This window comes from Sarcophilus harrisii, chromosome 2 (assembly GCF_902635505.1).
Source record: "Sarcophilus harrisii chromosome 2, mSarHar1.11, whole genome shotgun sequence".
Lineage (NCBI taxonomy): Eukaryota > Metazoa > Chordata > Mammalia > Dasyuromorphia > Dasyuridae > Sarcophilus > Sarcophilus harrisii.
This window is the reverse complement of record NC_045427.1, coordinates 527491312-527504384: the sequence shown is the minus strand read 5'-3', so window position 1 is coordinate 527504384 and position 13073 is coordinate 527491312. Positions and strand designations below refer to the sequence as shown.

Sequence of the window (13073 nt, the reverse complement as noted above, 5' to 3'; positions counted from 1 at the left end):
GGATTAATATTATATCCAAATATTATATCCAGAATTTTTTTGTTCTGTGATATATTAACTTTGTCTACTATATCAATCATGCCTACTCAGTAATGGCAACAATGTCCATTGCTAATCTTGGACCTGCTCTTTTTTTTTTCTCAATGATCTTTACCTTTAATGACTGATTACCTTATGTAAATACCTTCAAGAACTTCTCTTCCCTTTTGACAAACCAATCTCTTATTTCCTAATAAGAGATTAAACTAAACCTAAGACTTATGAAGAATATGGAATGAGAGTCACACAATGAGAATCATTAAATATTTGCCTAAGGAAAAATACTATTTCAAATGACTCCAATCACCAATTCATAGATGTTTAGTGATGTTCATTGGAGAAAAGCTAATGAGGGAACTGGTATTCAGGATTTAATTCTCCTTGCCCAGTAAACTGATGATGTAAAGTGATAAGAATATTGAGCTCAAGAGATCATACCACCTTAACAGTTCATATAGTCTTAAATATAGTCAAATTTTTGGAAAGCATTTTAAGAATATAGAGGAAATACTGATGTGATATTCATGCCAATTACTCTGTAAAAAAATAGGGTTGAAAAGGAATGAGAGATTTTAAAGAATAATTTTTTTTTTACCAAAAAGCAAGAAAGAGGAAATTATCTAAAGACAAATGTAACTACACAGATTACTCTCTTGTGAACTCAGTTTATGAAATAACACATCAAAAAGAACGAATTAGGCCCATTTAACACAAACAAATGGTTAGAAACATGGCATGAACTTGTAAGGATAGTGTGAGGAAAAATAAAGTCCTAAATATTTTGAGGCTTGGAAAAATGGCCAGGACTAGAAACAATATACTTTAAATTTTGAATGGAACAAGAACAATGAGAAAGACACCAATCTATTACTTATTAATTTACTTAACTGTTCAAATTCTATTTTAATTTTTTCTCTTTTATTAAAGCTTTTTATTTCTAAAACATAGGCATAGATAATTTTCAACATTCACCCTTGCAATACTTTGTGTTCCAAATTTTTTCCCTCCCTTTCCCTATCTCCTCCCCTAGACAAGTAATCCAATATATATTCTTTCATACATATTTCCACTATTATCATAGTGCACACAAAAAAATCACATCAAAAAGGAAAAAGAAAACAAAAGGCAAGCAAATAACAAAAAAAGAGAAAATACTATTTTGTGATCCACACTCACTTTCCACAGTCCTCTCTCTGAGTGTAGATGGCTCTCTTCATTACAAGATCATTAGAACTGGTTTGAATCATCTCATTGTTGAAGAGAGTCATGTCCATCAGAATCGATCATCGTATAATTTGGCTTTTGCAGTGTACAATGATCTCCTGATTCTGTTCACTGTATTTAGCATCAGTTCATGTAAGTCTCTCCAGGCCTTTCTTAAATCATCCTGCTGGTCATTTCTTACGGAACAATAATATTCCATAACATTAATATACCACAATTTATTCAGCCATTCTCCAGCTGATGGGCATCCACTCAGTTTCAAGTTTCTGGCCACTACAAAGAGGGCTGCCACAAACATTTGCACATGTGGGTCCTTTTCCCATTTTAATGGTCTCTTTGGGATACAGGACTAGGAGAGACACCTGCAGGATCAAAGGGTATTCACCATTCAAACTCAGAGATACCACTACAGACCTCTCACATTGGCTAAGATGACAGAAAAAGATAATAATGAATGTTGGAGGGGATGTGGTGCAGTTGTGAACTGATTCAACCATTCTAGAGAGCAATTTGGAACAATGCTCAAAGGGCTATCAAATGGTTAATAATATCATTTGAGTTGTTGTCTGAGTTGTCTTAATTTGCATTTCTCTGATTAATAATGATTTAGATCATTTTCCATCTTCTCTCTCAAGGAGAAAGACTTCAGTACTTATAAGGACAGAGGGAACACACAATTAAGAAGGAAATTAACCTAACATAGTTAAGGTGATAGTTATAAAATACCCAGCTCTCTTAAATGAAATGAATTATGAGAATGAGAAAAAATGAACCCAGAACCACCATAAGTAATTTTTGGATGAATAGAAATGATTCTCAATGATTGTAAATGGTAAAATGTTGCCTCAACTTTTGAAAAGTTGAGAAAAGAGATTCCAGAAATATAGACTGGTCAACTCAATGTCAATCCTCAGAAAATACTTTAGGATAGTTCGTTAAACATTTGGCTTGACAATTGCTTGAGCATCAGAAACCAATATGGATTCCCTAAGAACAATTCAAAATAATCTAACCTTATCAATTTGTCAATGTTTACTAAGTTAGTAAATAAGAATTATCCTATGGACATAATGTATTTTGATTTTAACAAGGCATTTGAAAGCAATTTTCACATTATCTTCATAAATATATCTATCAGAAAGCAAGAGTTCTGGAGTTGAGAAACTATTGAAAAAGGAAAGATTTTGAAGGCATTTGTTATCAAATAATTTTCTGGGTTTCTGCTTGATGCTGATCTCCATGCTACCTGAACAAATGTTCAAGCCAAAAAGTGTTAGCATTGTCATTCTTCCAGGAAGACACAAAAGATCAGATATACATTCTCTTCCAATTCCCATTTCTAATGTCTCTTAATATTTCAGAGAATCAGAGCAAGCTGAAATATAAAGAAGGTAATGCATTACCTACAAAGGCCACCAAAGTTACAGTGGCCCACTTGAACTAATAAGTGCTTCCAACTTTCTTTTATAGAGTAGAATTTTTAATGTTATTCTGTAGCAATAGAATATGAACATTAGCTTTGTCATCAACCTTATATTTATGGAACTTGTACAATCCTTGAAGAAATTGGAATTCCTAAATGTTATTTCCTGGAAACATTACCTGCATATTGCTCCCTTATCAGTTGAAGCTATATCATCATTCATTGGTTTTTGATCTTGTCTGCAGTTGAGATGTGTTTGGCAGATTACAGAAGAGTAAGATTACTTTTTAATGATTTAATAAATCTAAAAATATTCATTAATACATTGATGCCTGAAACTGGGAAAGATATAGTTAATTTACTAGATGATAAAAACAAAAATATCAAGAAATTAAAACAATGATTTTTAGTGAAAAATCTGAAAGTGAATAGGTCAAATATAAAATCTAACATTTAATCTTAATAAATCATATATTAAAAATACTTCAGTACAGAAGGCCTTTTTATTTCTTAATGAAATCCTTGGGACACATGCTTAGCAGTGTTATTTCTGGGTCAAAAGGTATGGGCAATTTTAGTCAATTTCTTCAAACAATTCTTAATTCCTTTCTAGAATATTTAGACCAATTCATGGAATCACCAGTAGTGCATCAGCATGGTTTTCCCTCCAACCCTTCCAACATTGACTATTCACATATTTTTTCAGCTCTGCTAATTTACTATTGATAAGATACTTAAGTTATTTTGATTTGAATTTTTCTTCCAATTAGTGATTTGAAAGATCCTTTCATATTATTGTTAAGTTTATAATTCTTCTGAGAGATGTTTGTTTATGTCCTCTGGCACTTATTGATTGAGAAACTGCTTTAAGTCACATATATTTCTGTTAGTTATTTACCATAAAGCTTTATCATAAATATTTGATATAGATTTTTACAAGTTCACTGCTTTTCTTCTGATCCTTATTGCATTGTCTGTTCTGCCAGAGACTTTTCAATTACATGTAATCAAAATTAACATTTTTTTGGTGACTGCCTCTCTTGTTTATTTGGTTAAGAATTCATTCCCTACCTATAATGATGAAAATTCTGTTTCTCTTCTAATATTTTTTTAATTTGTGAACTTTGATATTGAAGCCATTTTGAGTTTATTGTGACATATGTTGTAAAATTGCTAACATGTATCTAAGTTTTAGATTACCTTCTGTTTTTGTCAAACAAATAGGTTTTTCACAGATAACGTATGATTTTGCATTTATTGCAGTATGGATAACTGAGTTCTATCATTTCTCATTTTTCCTTGTTTGGTCTTTTTTTAAGCAATATAAATTTTTTCTTTTTATAAACAATATAATTTTTTTTAGTAATTATCAGTTTGAGGCCTTCTTTTTTTCCCTTGGTAGTCTACATTTTTTTGTTCCTCCAAATAAATATTATCATTTTGTCAAGCTCTTCAAAATGTGTTCTTGGTAGTTTGATTGTAATAGCACTAAATCTACAAATTAATTTAGTTTGTTATTTTTATTACATCGGCACAACTCAGACAGAAGTACTAAATCTTTCTTCAGCTGAGCTTTTGTTTCCTTTCTTTATGAAGTATTTTTGCTGTTTTTCTGTTAAGATACAGGTCAGTTCTCCGAGAACCTCCACAGGTGTGGATCATAAAATCTGAAGGAATTTCAGGGCAGCCTTTGCTGACTCAGGTGTTGTAGCCTGGGAATGAGATAAATTGGAGGCAGAGGGAAGAGGAGAGAGGTTAGACAACCCAAAAGCCTCTCGGTCAGAGAACAGCAACTGCCTCTCAGTCTCCTTGTGTCATCCTCTCACAAGAGGAGATACATTCTGGGTTGGGTCTCCAGCAGCCACTGTCAGGTGGCTCCGGTGTATTCCAACATTTTTCCTATGCAAAAAAAAAAATTTTTTTAGCTTAACTAATAGTCATTTTTGAATGAAACTTCTTTTTCTCTTATTCCTTTCTGGATTTTGCTATTACTATATAGAGATGATTTTTGTAGGTTTGATTTGTATCTTATTATTTTACTGATCCTATTGTTTCAATTAAATTAAAACTTTAAATACTTTTGAATTAAAATGTGTGTTCCCTTTGAGCACTTGTAATATATTCCATTGAGGTCGGTCTTAAAAAGAAAAGTTGCATATAAAGCAAAACACATATAGCACCACATTTTGTAATAGTAAGGAACAGAAAACAAAGTAGATGTCTATTAGCAAAGAGCCAAATGAGTTGTAGTACATGAATGTAAAGAAATGTTCCTGTCTTGTACAAAACAATTAATATAATAAATACAAAGAATCATCAGATTGTGAACTAACATTGAGTCTATGAACTAACATAGAATGAAGTAAACAGACCCATACATATACATGTATACAATGGATTTGACAATGTGAATAAAAAGAAAAACAAAAAAATCAAAACTGAATGCTATGAAATTAAATAGTCAAGTTTAATCCCAAAGAAGAGCTATGAGAATGCACATTCCTTTCTTTTCTTCCCCAGAGGTAGGGGATAATAAATGTGGAACACTGAATAAAATATAAGACTTGGCAATATTTTATTCAGTTTTTCTGAACTGTTTTTTAAGTGAGGAATGGCTCTCTGGAAGAAAAAAGAGAGAGGAATACATTGGGAAGTGTCACTAATATAAGAACAAAAAAAAATCAATAAAAATAATTAAAAACCTAGATGTACAAACCCAAGGTGGGAAGATAATGTCTAATAGTTCATTTGAAAACACACACACACACACACACACACACACACATACACACACTACTTGAATACAAATTCAATATGAACCAAAGGTGTGTGATAGTTGCTAAATAAATAACTAATGCAATGGTAGGTTATGTTAGGATGATAATTGTCCTGGATTCTGTGCTCATTGGTTGATGAAATCTAAAGTGTTATATTTAGTTCTAGATAGCATTAAAAAAAAAGAAACCTTGAATGTATCTAAATGAGAAATAAAGATGAAAAGAGGCAAACTATCAGAAAAAAAGGCTGGTTAAAGGAATTAGGTATAGGTACCCTACAAAAGAAAAGATCAGGAGAATAAATAAAAATTATTTAAAATATTCAAATACAAGTTAGGTGAAGAAAGAATGAGATTTACTCAAGGACCAAAAGGAAGAAAGAAAAAAATTTTAAAGCATTTATTAAGTGCATACTACAGGCCAGGCACTATGCTAAGCAATATAAAAATATCTCATTTAATTCTCAGAGCAACTTGGGACACAAATGCTATTATGCTCTCTGCTTTACAGTTGAGGATACTAGAGAGTGACAGGTGAAAGGACTTACCCAGAGTCACACATCTGGTAAGTACCTGAGGCTACATTTGAACTCAGGAGGTCCTGACTTCAGTCCCAACTCTCTCTCTGCTAAGTCTCTCAGCTGCTTCTATAAAAGTAGATTTTAACTTAACAGCTAGCTACTCATTAGAATCATCCAATCATGAAATGGGTCATCTTGAAAGCTAATGAACTACATCATCTGATGGTCAGATCTCTTTTCCATAGGTTCTCAGTATTTTGGGAACAAGTAGAGGGAAGAAGCATCTAGACCCTTAAATCCTAGAGAATGGAAATCATTCCTGAATCTTTTAGCTTGTCTGTGTGAGACTAAAAGAATCTGAACCTACGCTGGTCAACTAACTTAAATCTGCTAATAAACTGGCTTCCAGCTACCACTAAGACTCACATCTAAGAGTATACTGTGCTGCATCATCAGTGCCTATTTAGGAATAACCAGGTAATATGCATTACCTTTATGTATCTCCCAGTGTCTCACTCTATGACTTTGCTTTATGCATCATCCCTCTCCATCTTGAATCTCAACCTTTTCCTTTTGATTAGTCCTTTTTTGTTTACCTGTACACATGCTTAAATTTACCTTATCCTAAAAGCCATCTCATTTCTTGATTTTTTTTTATCTCAAACTCATGACTTTTTTTGCAAATCTTTTCTTAACTTACATATTTTACATTATTATATAATTATTTACATGTATGTCTCATATCCTCTATGAATTTACAAGAAAGATTAACATGTTTTGCCAACAGTGCACTCAGTAGGTACTCAGAAAATGTTTATTGGACAAATTTATACATTTCAGACATTAGTTATAGGTTGGTAAAGAAAATGTTTATTTTTGTGGCATGGGCACAATTACTTCCTGGAAACACAGAAACTCATAACCCTATTTAGGGGTCCTCAAACTACAGCCCGCAGGCCAGATGCGGCAACTGAAGATGATTATCCCCCTCACCCAGGGCTATGAAGTTTCTTTATTTAAAGGCCCACAAAACAAAGTTTTTGTTTTTACTATAGTCCGGCCCTCCAACAGTTTGAGGGACAGTGAACTGGCTCCCTATTTAAAAAGTTTGAGGACCCCTGGAAGCCTTAATACCTTTAAAAATAAACAATTAATGAAAATCATAGGACTTAAAAATAGATTAGATATACCATACTATCCACAAGAACCCTTGTTCTTACAAAAAAGGATAAATTAAGGGATGATCACTCACTTTAAATGTTTACTGGTAGTTTTCTTTAAATATCTATGAACTGCATTACAATTAAAATAAAGTTCAATGGATCAAAATTCAAGTTACGTACAATTCATAATTTTTTTACTGTACAAATTGAGAGATACCTACTCTTCAGCTTGAAATTCCAAATATAGCAACTTATTAGCAGTGGCTAACTTTGCCTCTGAGGTATTGTATTTATTAACAGTTAAAAGTATATGAAAAGTACGATTGCCTGACTTCATTTATGAATTTTGTTAGTATGCAGTCAACAAAAATGCATCTGAAATAGCAAGGAGGAATCATCAAAATATACTTTCAATTTAATGCCTGAATTAAGAGGAACATTTAAAAAGTTCTTTAGTCTCTTTTTCATCAGTCATCATCTTAAGCTTCTACTCCATAATCAAGACACTTCCTTTCTGTCCTCTTAAAATAAACAAGCTAAGAATTCCCCTGAACTCTGTCACTTCAGATACAAGGCCATCCAAGGATTAAATCAGGAAAGATTCATGGCAATGATTCCCCATCTCAAAAGCTAAGTAAAGGAATGCAGAGCCTTCATAGGAGGGCATTGGCTTTTAACTATCAATAGCAGGTTTTTAACCATTAAATTCCTGGGATTAACCATATTCTTATTAGTTGTCATTTTCCTCATTGCCATCCCTTTACCCCAGGAACTTAAGGCCCTAACAAGCTCTTTTTGGCTTATTGATTTCACTGAAACATCATAATTAAGCTGTGTAACTATTTCATGCACCCAAAAGTTTAATTAATTAATTAGAATACTGAAAAAATGTTTAATTTTAAACCAGGTTCAAAAGTTAGTTTCACAGAAATATAAGTTGCTTTTATCACATACTTATTTTTTCTAAATAGATTTAGGGATCATTGTGACTTACAAAATTAGTTTTCACAAGTACCATTTTAATTAAGTAAATCAAAATAAAAATAAAAAACAGTAACTTCATTTATATAACAACAAAGAAAATCACGATATAGCATTTTCAGGTTTGAGGCTTTTTTCATTAGAAGTTTATTGAGGCAGTATGGAAGTAGAATCTTTTGGACTTGGAATCAAGAACTTGATTCAGTTTCTACTGCAAATATTTACTGTGTCACCTTAGACAAATCAGTTAAAAACTCTTTGCCTCAGTTTCTTTATTGAAATAATGAGCAATTTGACTTGACAGCTTCTAAAGGCCTTTCTCACTCTAATTCTATGGTCCTATGTAGGTAGTATAAGCGTTATTGTGTCCATTGTACAGGTAAAAAAAAATGGAGGGTCTGAGAGAGTTAAATGACTTGTCTAATACCACACAGGCAATAAGTATGTAAAGCAAGATTCAAAAATAAATCATTTGACTCTAAGACTGGCACTTTTACCTAGGCATAAAGAATGAAATTATTAATAAATTAGAGGAACATAGGATAGTTTACCTCTCAGACCTGTGGAAGGGGAAGGTTTTTATGACCAAAGCAGAACTAGAGATCATTACTGATCACAAAATAGAAAATTTCGATTATACCAAACTGAAAAGTTTTTGTACAAACAAAACTAATGCAGACAAGATTAGAAGGGAAGCAATAAACTGGGAAAATATTTTTACAGTCAAAGGTTCTGATAAAGGCCTCATTTCCAAAATATATAGAGAATTAACTCTAATTTATAAAAAATCAAGCCATTCTCCAATTGAAAAATGGTCAAAGGATATGAACAGACAATTCTCAGATGAAGACATTGAAACTATTTCTAGTCATATGAAAAGATGCTCCAAGTCATTATTAATCAGAGAAATGCAAATTAAGACAACTCTAAGATACCACTACACACCTGTCAGATTGGCTAAGATGACAGGAAAAAATAATGATGATTGTTGGAGGGATGTGGGAAAACTGGGACATTGATTCATTGTTGGTGGAGTTGTGAACCAATCCAACCATTTTGGAGAGTAGTTTGGAACTATGATCAAAAAGTTATCAAACTGTGCATACCCTTTGATCCAGCAGTGTTACTACTGGGATTATATCCCAAAGAGATTATAAAGAAGGGAAAGGGACCTGTATGTGCACGAATGTTTGTGGCAGCCCTTTTTGTAGTGGCTAGAAACTGGAAACTGAATGGATGTCCATCAGTTGGAGAATGGCTGAATAAATTGTGGTATATGAAAATTATGGAATATTACTGTTCTGTAAGAAATGACCAACAGGATGATTTCAGAAAGGCCTGGAGAGACTTACACGAACTGATGCTGAGTGAAATGAGCAGGACCAGGAGATCATTATATACTTCAACAACAATACTAGATGATGACCAGTCCTGATGGATCAGGCCATCCTCAGCAACGAGATCAACCAAATCATTTCTAATGGAGCAGTAATGAACTGAACTAGCTATACCCAGAAAAAGAACTCTGGGAGATGACTAAAACCATTACATTGAAATCCCAGTCCCTATATTTATGCACACCTGCATCTTTGATTTCCTTCACAAGCTAATTGTACAATAATTCAGAGTCTGATTCTTTTTGTACAGCAAAATAATGTTTTGGTCATGTATACTTATTGTGTATCTAAGTTATATTTTAATATATTTAACATCTACTGGTCATCCTGCCATTTAGGGAGGGTGGGGGGTAAGAGGTGAAAAATTGGAACAAGAGGTTTGGCAATTGTTAATGCTGTAAAGTTACCCATGTATATATCCTGTAAATTAAAGGCTATTAAATTAAAAAAAAAAAAAAAAAAGACTGGCACTTTTACCACTATACTTCAGTTCAATCATTTTTCTGTTTAGTCATTTATTTCTAAATTCTAACATGCTATTATACTCCCACCTCTCCAAAAGAAGGAAAAAATTACAAACCAAACAGGTATGAAAGTCCAAGTCACGGCTAAACAAATATCCACACAAAACACCATCAACAACCTCATGCTGTACTCATTTTTTTTTACATAGCTAATGATATCTGTTCTAAAATAATTCTACAAGCTGAATGTTATCTCCTGCTACTCATGAGTAATTCCTACCAACTTCTGTGGAAGCTGTGTGGGTGTTTGACAGAAGAATTTGGCCCAAAATGTTTTTCCAACTTAGAATTAAACTAAAAAGTTAAGGTCACCCATGGAACCATTTTCTTAATTGTGCTATATCTTTGTTCATTGGAAAAAAGGACTAAAATTAACCATTTCAACCTCTATTTATTCATCTGCCCAGGATGCAAGAATTGCAACAATGCAATTCTGTAAGAAGCAGTAAAAAGCCAACCTAGCTAGTGGCTTAGGCCCAGTGAGCACTTATGTTTTCTTGAATGTCATCAGGAGTCATATCTAAAGTTAAGTTGATGCTAATAATGATGTTGACACTTACCACCAAATACTTATCAGGTACTCTTCAGTTAAATTAATTGAAATAACAAAATATTGACTATCATTTAGCCACACATAAATATGTGTTGAATATATATTTCTATGGATAAAATCTCCTCATGCATTTTCTCTAATAACAATTCTGTCCTTTCAAAAGTGGCAGCAATAATATAATTTAATTGTTGACTTCTCACAAATATTGGATGTTCCAAGTTCTGACTCATCTCTCCATATTTCACTTTCTCATTTAAAAAAAATTGAACAAAACTAAGAGATTAAATGGCAAACCTCTTTAGGGGGGATTTAAGCTTACTCACCTTCCAGCAGGTCTCTTGCCAGACCTGGTTCTGCCCCTGTGGACCGAACAAAGTCTGACAGGACTGCGTCCATATCAAGAGTCATGTGATCATGTAGAAGTGCTGCCCAACACTCAGCAGAGGTGGGGTTCAAGAGCAGACTAGAAGCCATCCATCTGCAAGGAAAAAGAAAGAAGGAATCTCATTGATAGCACAATACAGCACCAAACACAAAACACCAGTAGAGAGTAGTTAACCATTTCTCTTAGACACTGTGTTTATGTAGCTAACTTGGGTATCATCCATCTTGCTCAACATACAAAATGTTTTTAACATTTAAGACTAATGATTATTCTTGTGAATGTTGGATAATTCACTTTCTCCATTCAGCAAGAGCTTGGCAAGGGTAACTGCCAAATATAACCTGACTGTACCTAAGATTTGTGAGCAACAGTTCATAGAGCAATCAAATACTGAAAAACACAAATTGCATTTCATAACCACAGGGAATTCTATAAATCAAGTATTTATGCAAGTGAATTAGAAATAACTAACATGTTCTTTTTCTCCAAATTATTCTGGAGCCATCTGCCACTGAAGCACATATATAACACGCAGCATATTTTGCATTATGTGACTAAATTATACTCTAAGACAGAAACAGGTAGTCCCTAATACATGGGTTTTATTCTAAAAAATATGTTAGTAAGTCATTTTCTGGAAGTCTAAATGCATTTTCAAAAATAATGTTCTATGTGATTATAAGTTTCTCAGGTTAGCCAATAAAAGCCTGTTTAATGCATAATGTTTTTAAAGTTCAGTTATATACTAATGGTCACAATATTTTTATGGGATGATGAATTCTAATTTCTAACTTTAGAGAATTCATTTTCTCTATAATCTCATTCCCCAGTAGGATTCCTTTTCTATCTGCCAAGTTAGAAGTGTACAGACTTTCCAAGGCCTTACCCTATATACTGTGGGACTGAAACTTTAGCAAGTTCTGGTTGGGGGCAAAGAGGAGAGGAGATGGAAGGGAACTGTAGGGGTGGCAAGTTGTAAGGGATATAGATATGAAACAGTGGGAAGCTAGAATTCTGTTACTAGAAGGTATTCTATTTATAACCTGGGTACTTAGCATAGTATTTTGTACATAGTAAATGAATAATAAGTGCTTTTTCATCCATATACTCATTCATTCATTCATTTCAATCATTCAGTCAATATAAAATGTACAAGTAATACTTTCCAGTTTCCAAAGATTCCCTTACTTGTTTCTCTCCCTCCTAACTCCTACCACTTGTAATCATGGTTTCTCTCATTCTCTGATCCATCCTAGAAGAAATAGGGAGAAGATCCTATGATTTTTTTAGTAGAGCAAACCCCTCACTTTCCAAATTCATATCATCTCCGTACTTATGGTCTGAAGAATTTGTCTAGTGTTGAGAGGTCAAGTCAACTTCTCAGGGAAACACAGCCTGTGTCAGTGAAAGAGATTGTACCAATGTCTTTCCAATTTCTTAGCCATATTTCTTTCCAGTATGTCATTCCTTCCTCTCACTATGGGTTAGAGCAAGCTAAAATACAGCTCTTTTAAAGTTTCTTAAGGCTATCTTGATTAGCCAAGAGTCAAGATATAGAATAAAATTTCACCTTCCTATAACTCAAATCTTCCTGATTCTCTTATCTCTCCCCTCCTAAGGGTAAAAATAAAGTCTCATATATGTGATATATGTTGAACCTTTATGCTTAGGAGATAACAAAATAATTTATTTCAGGAATTAAGGAATTAGGTTTCCTAGGATACTTCAGAGATTATTTAATCCAATTTAATTTAAAACATAAGGAAACTAAAGTTCAGAAAAATTAAAATTATTTGTCAAAAGTCATTGTAATTGTGATTGTCAATGGTTCTTCATTCTCAAAGAGGACCAATGACTTGACTTGCATTTGAATTGGATATAAGTAAAGCAGAGTTATGTAAAGTCATCAGCCTTACTCTTCCAAAGTAATCAAAGTCCAAAGAGAAGACAAAGGTCAAGACAAATGGTGATGGCCCGGGATATAGTGGGTAACCTTGGTCTTCCTAAATTGAGGTCTTTACCAGGTCTCAGTTTGCCTGAGATCATGTCTACTGATAAAATATACTAGGTGTGAAAAGGCTGACTTC

General features: G+C 33.2%; 1 protein-coding gene across 3 annotated transcripts in view; it reads right to left on the bottom strand.

The window, feature by feature from the left end:
- Positions 1–13073, bottom strand: part of OTUD7A (OTU deubiquitinase 7A) — a 292841-nt gene that overhangs the window by 146972 nt on the left and 132796 nt on the right. For 2 of the 3 annotated variants that reach the window (XM_031955459.1, XM_031955457.1), the window contains one exon: positions 10925–11079. In XM_031955459.1, coding sequence (XP_031811319.1) covers positions 10925–11075 — 151 coding nt within the window. In that variant the 5' untranslated portion in view covers positions 11076–11079. Of the gene's footprint in view, positions 1–10924; positions 11080–12174; positions 12239–13073 lie in introns of all 3 variants that reach the window. The other variant, XM_031955458.1, reaches the window with a different exon arrangement.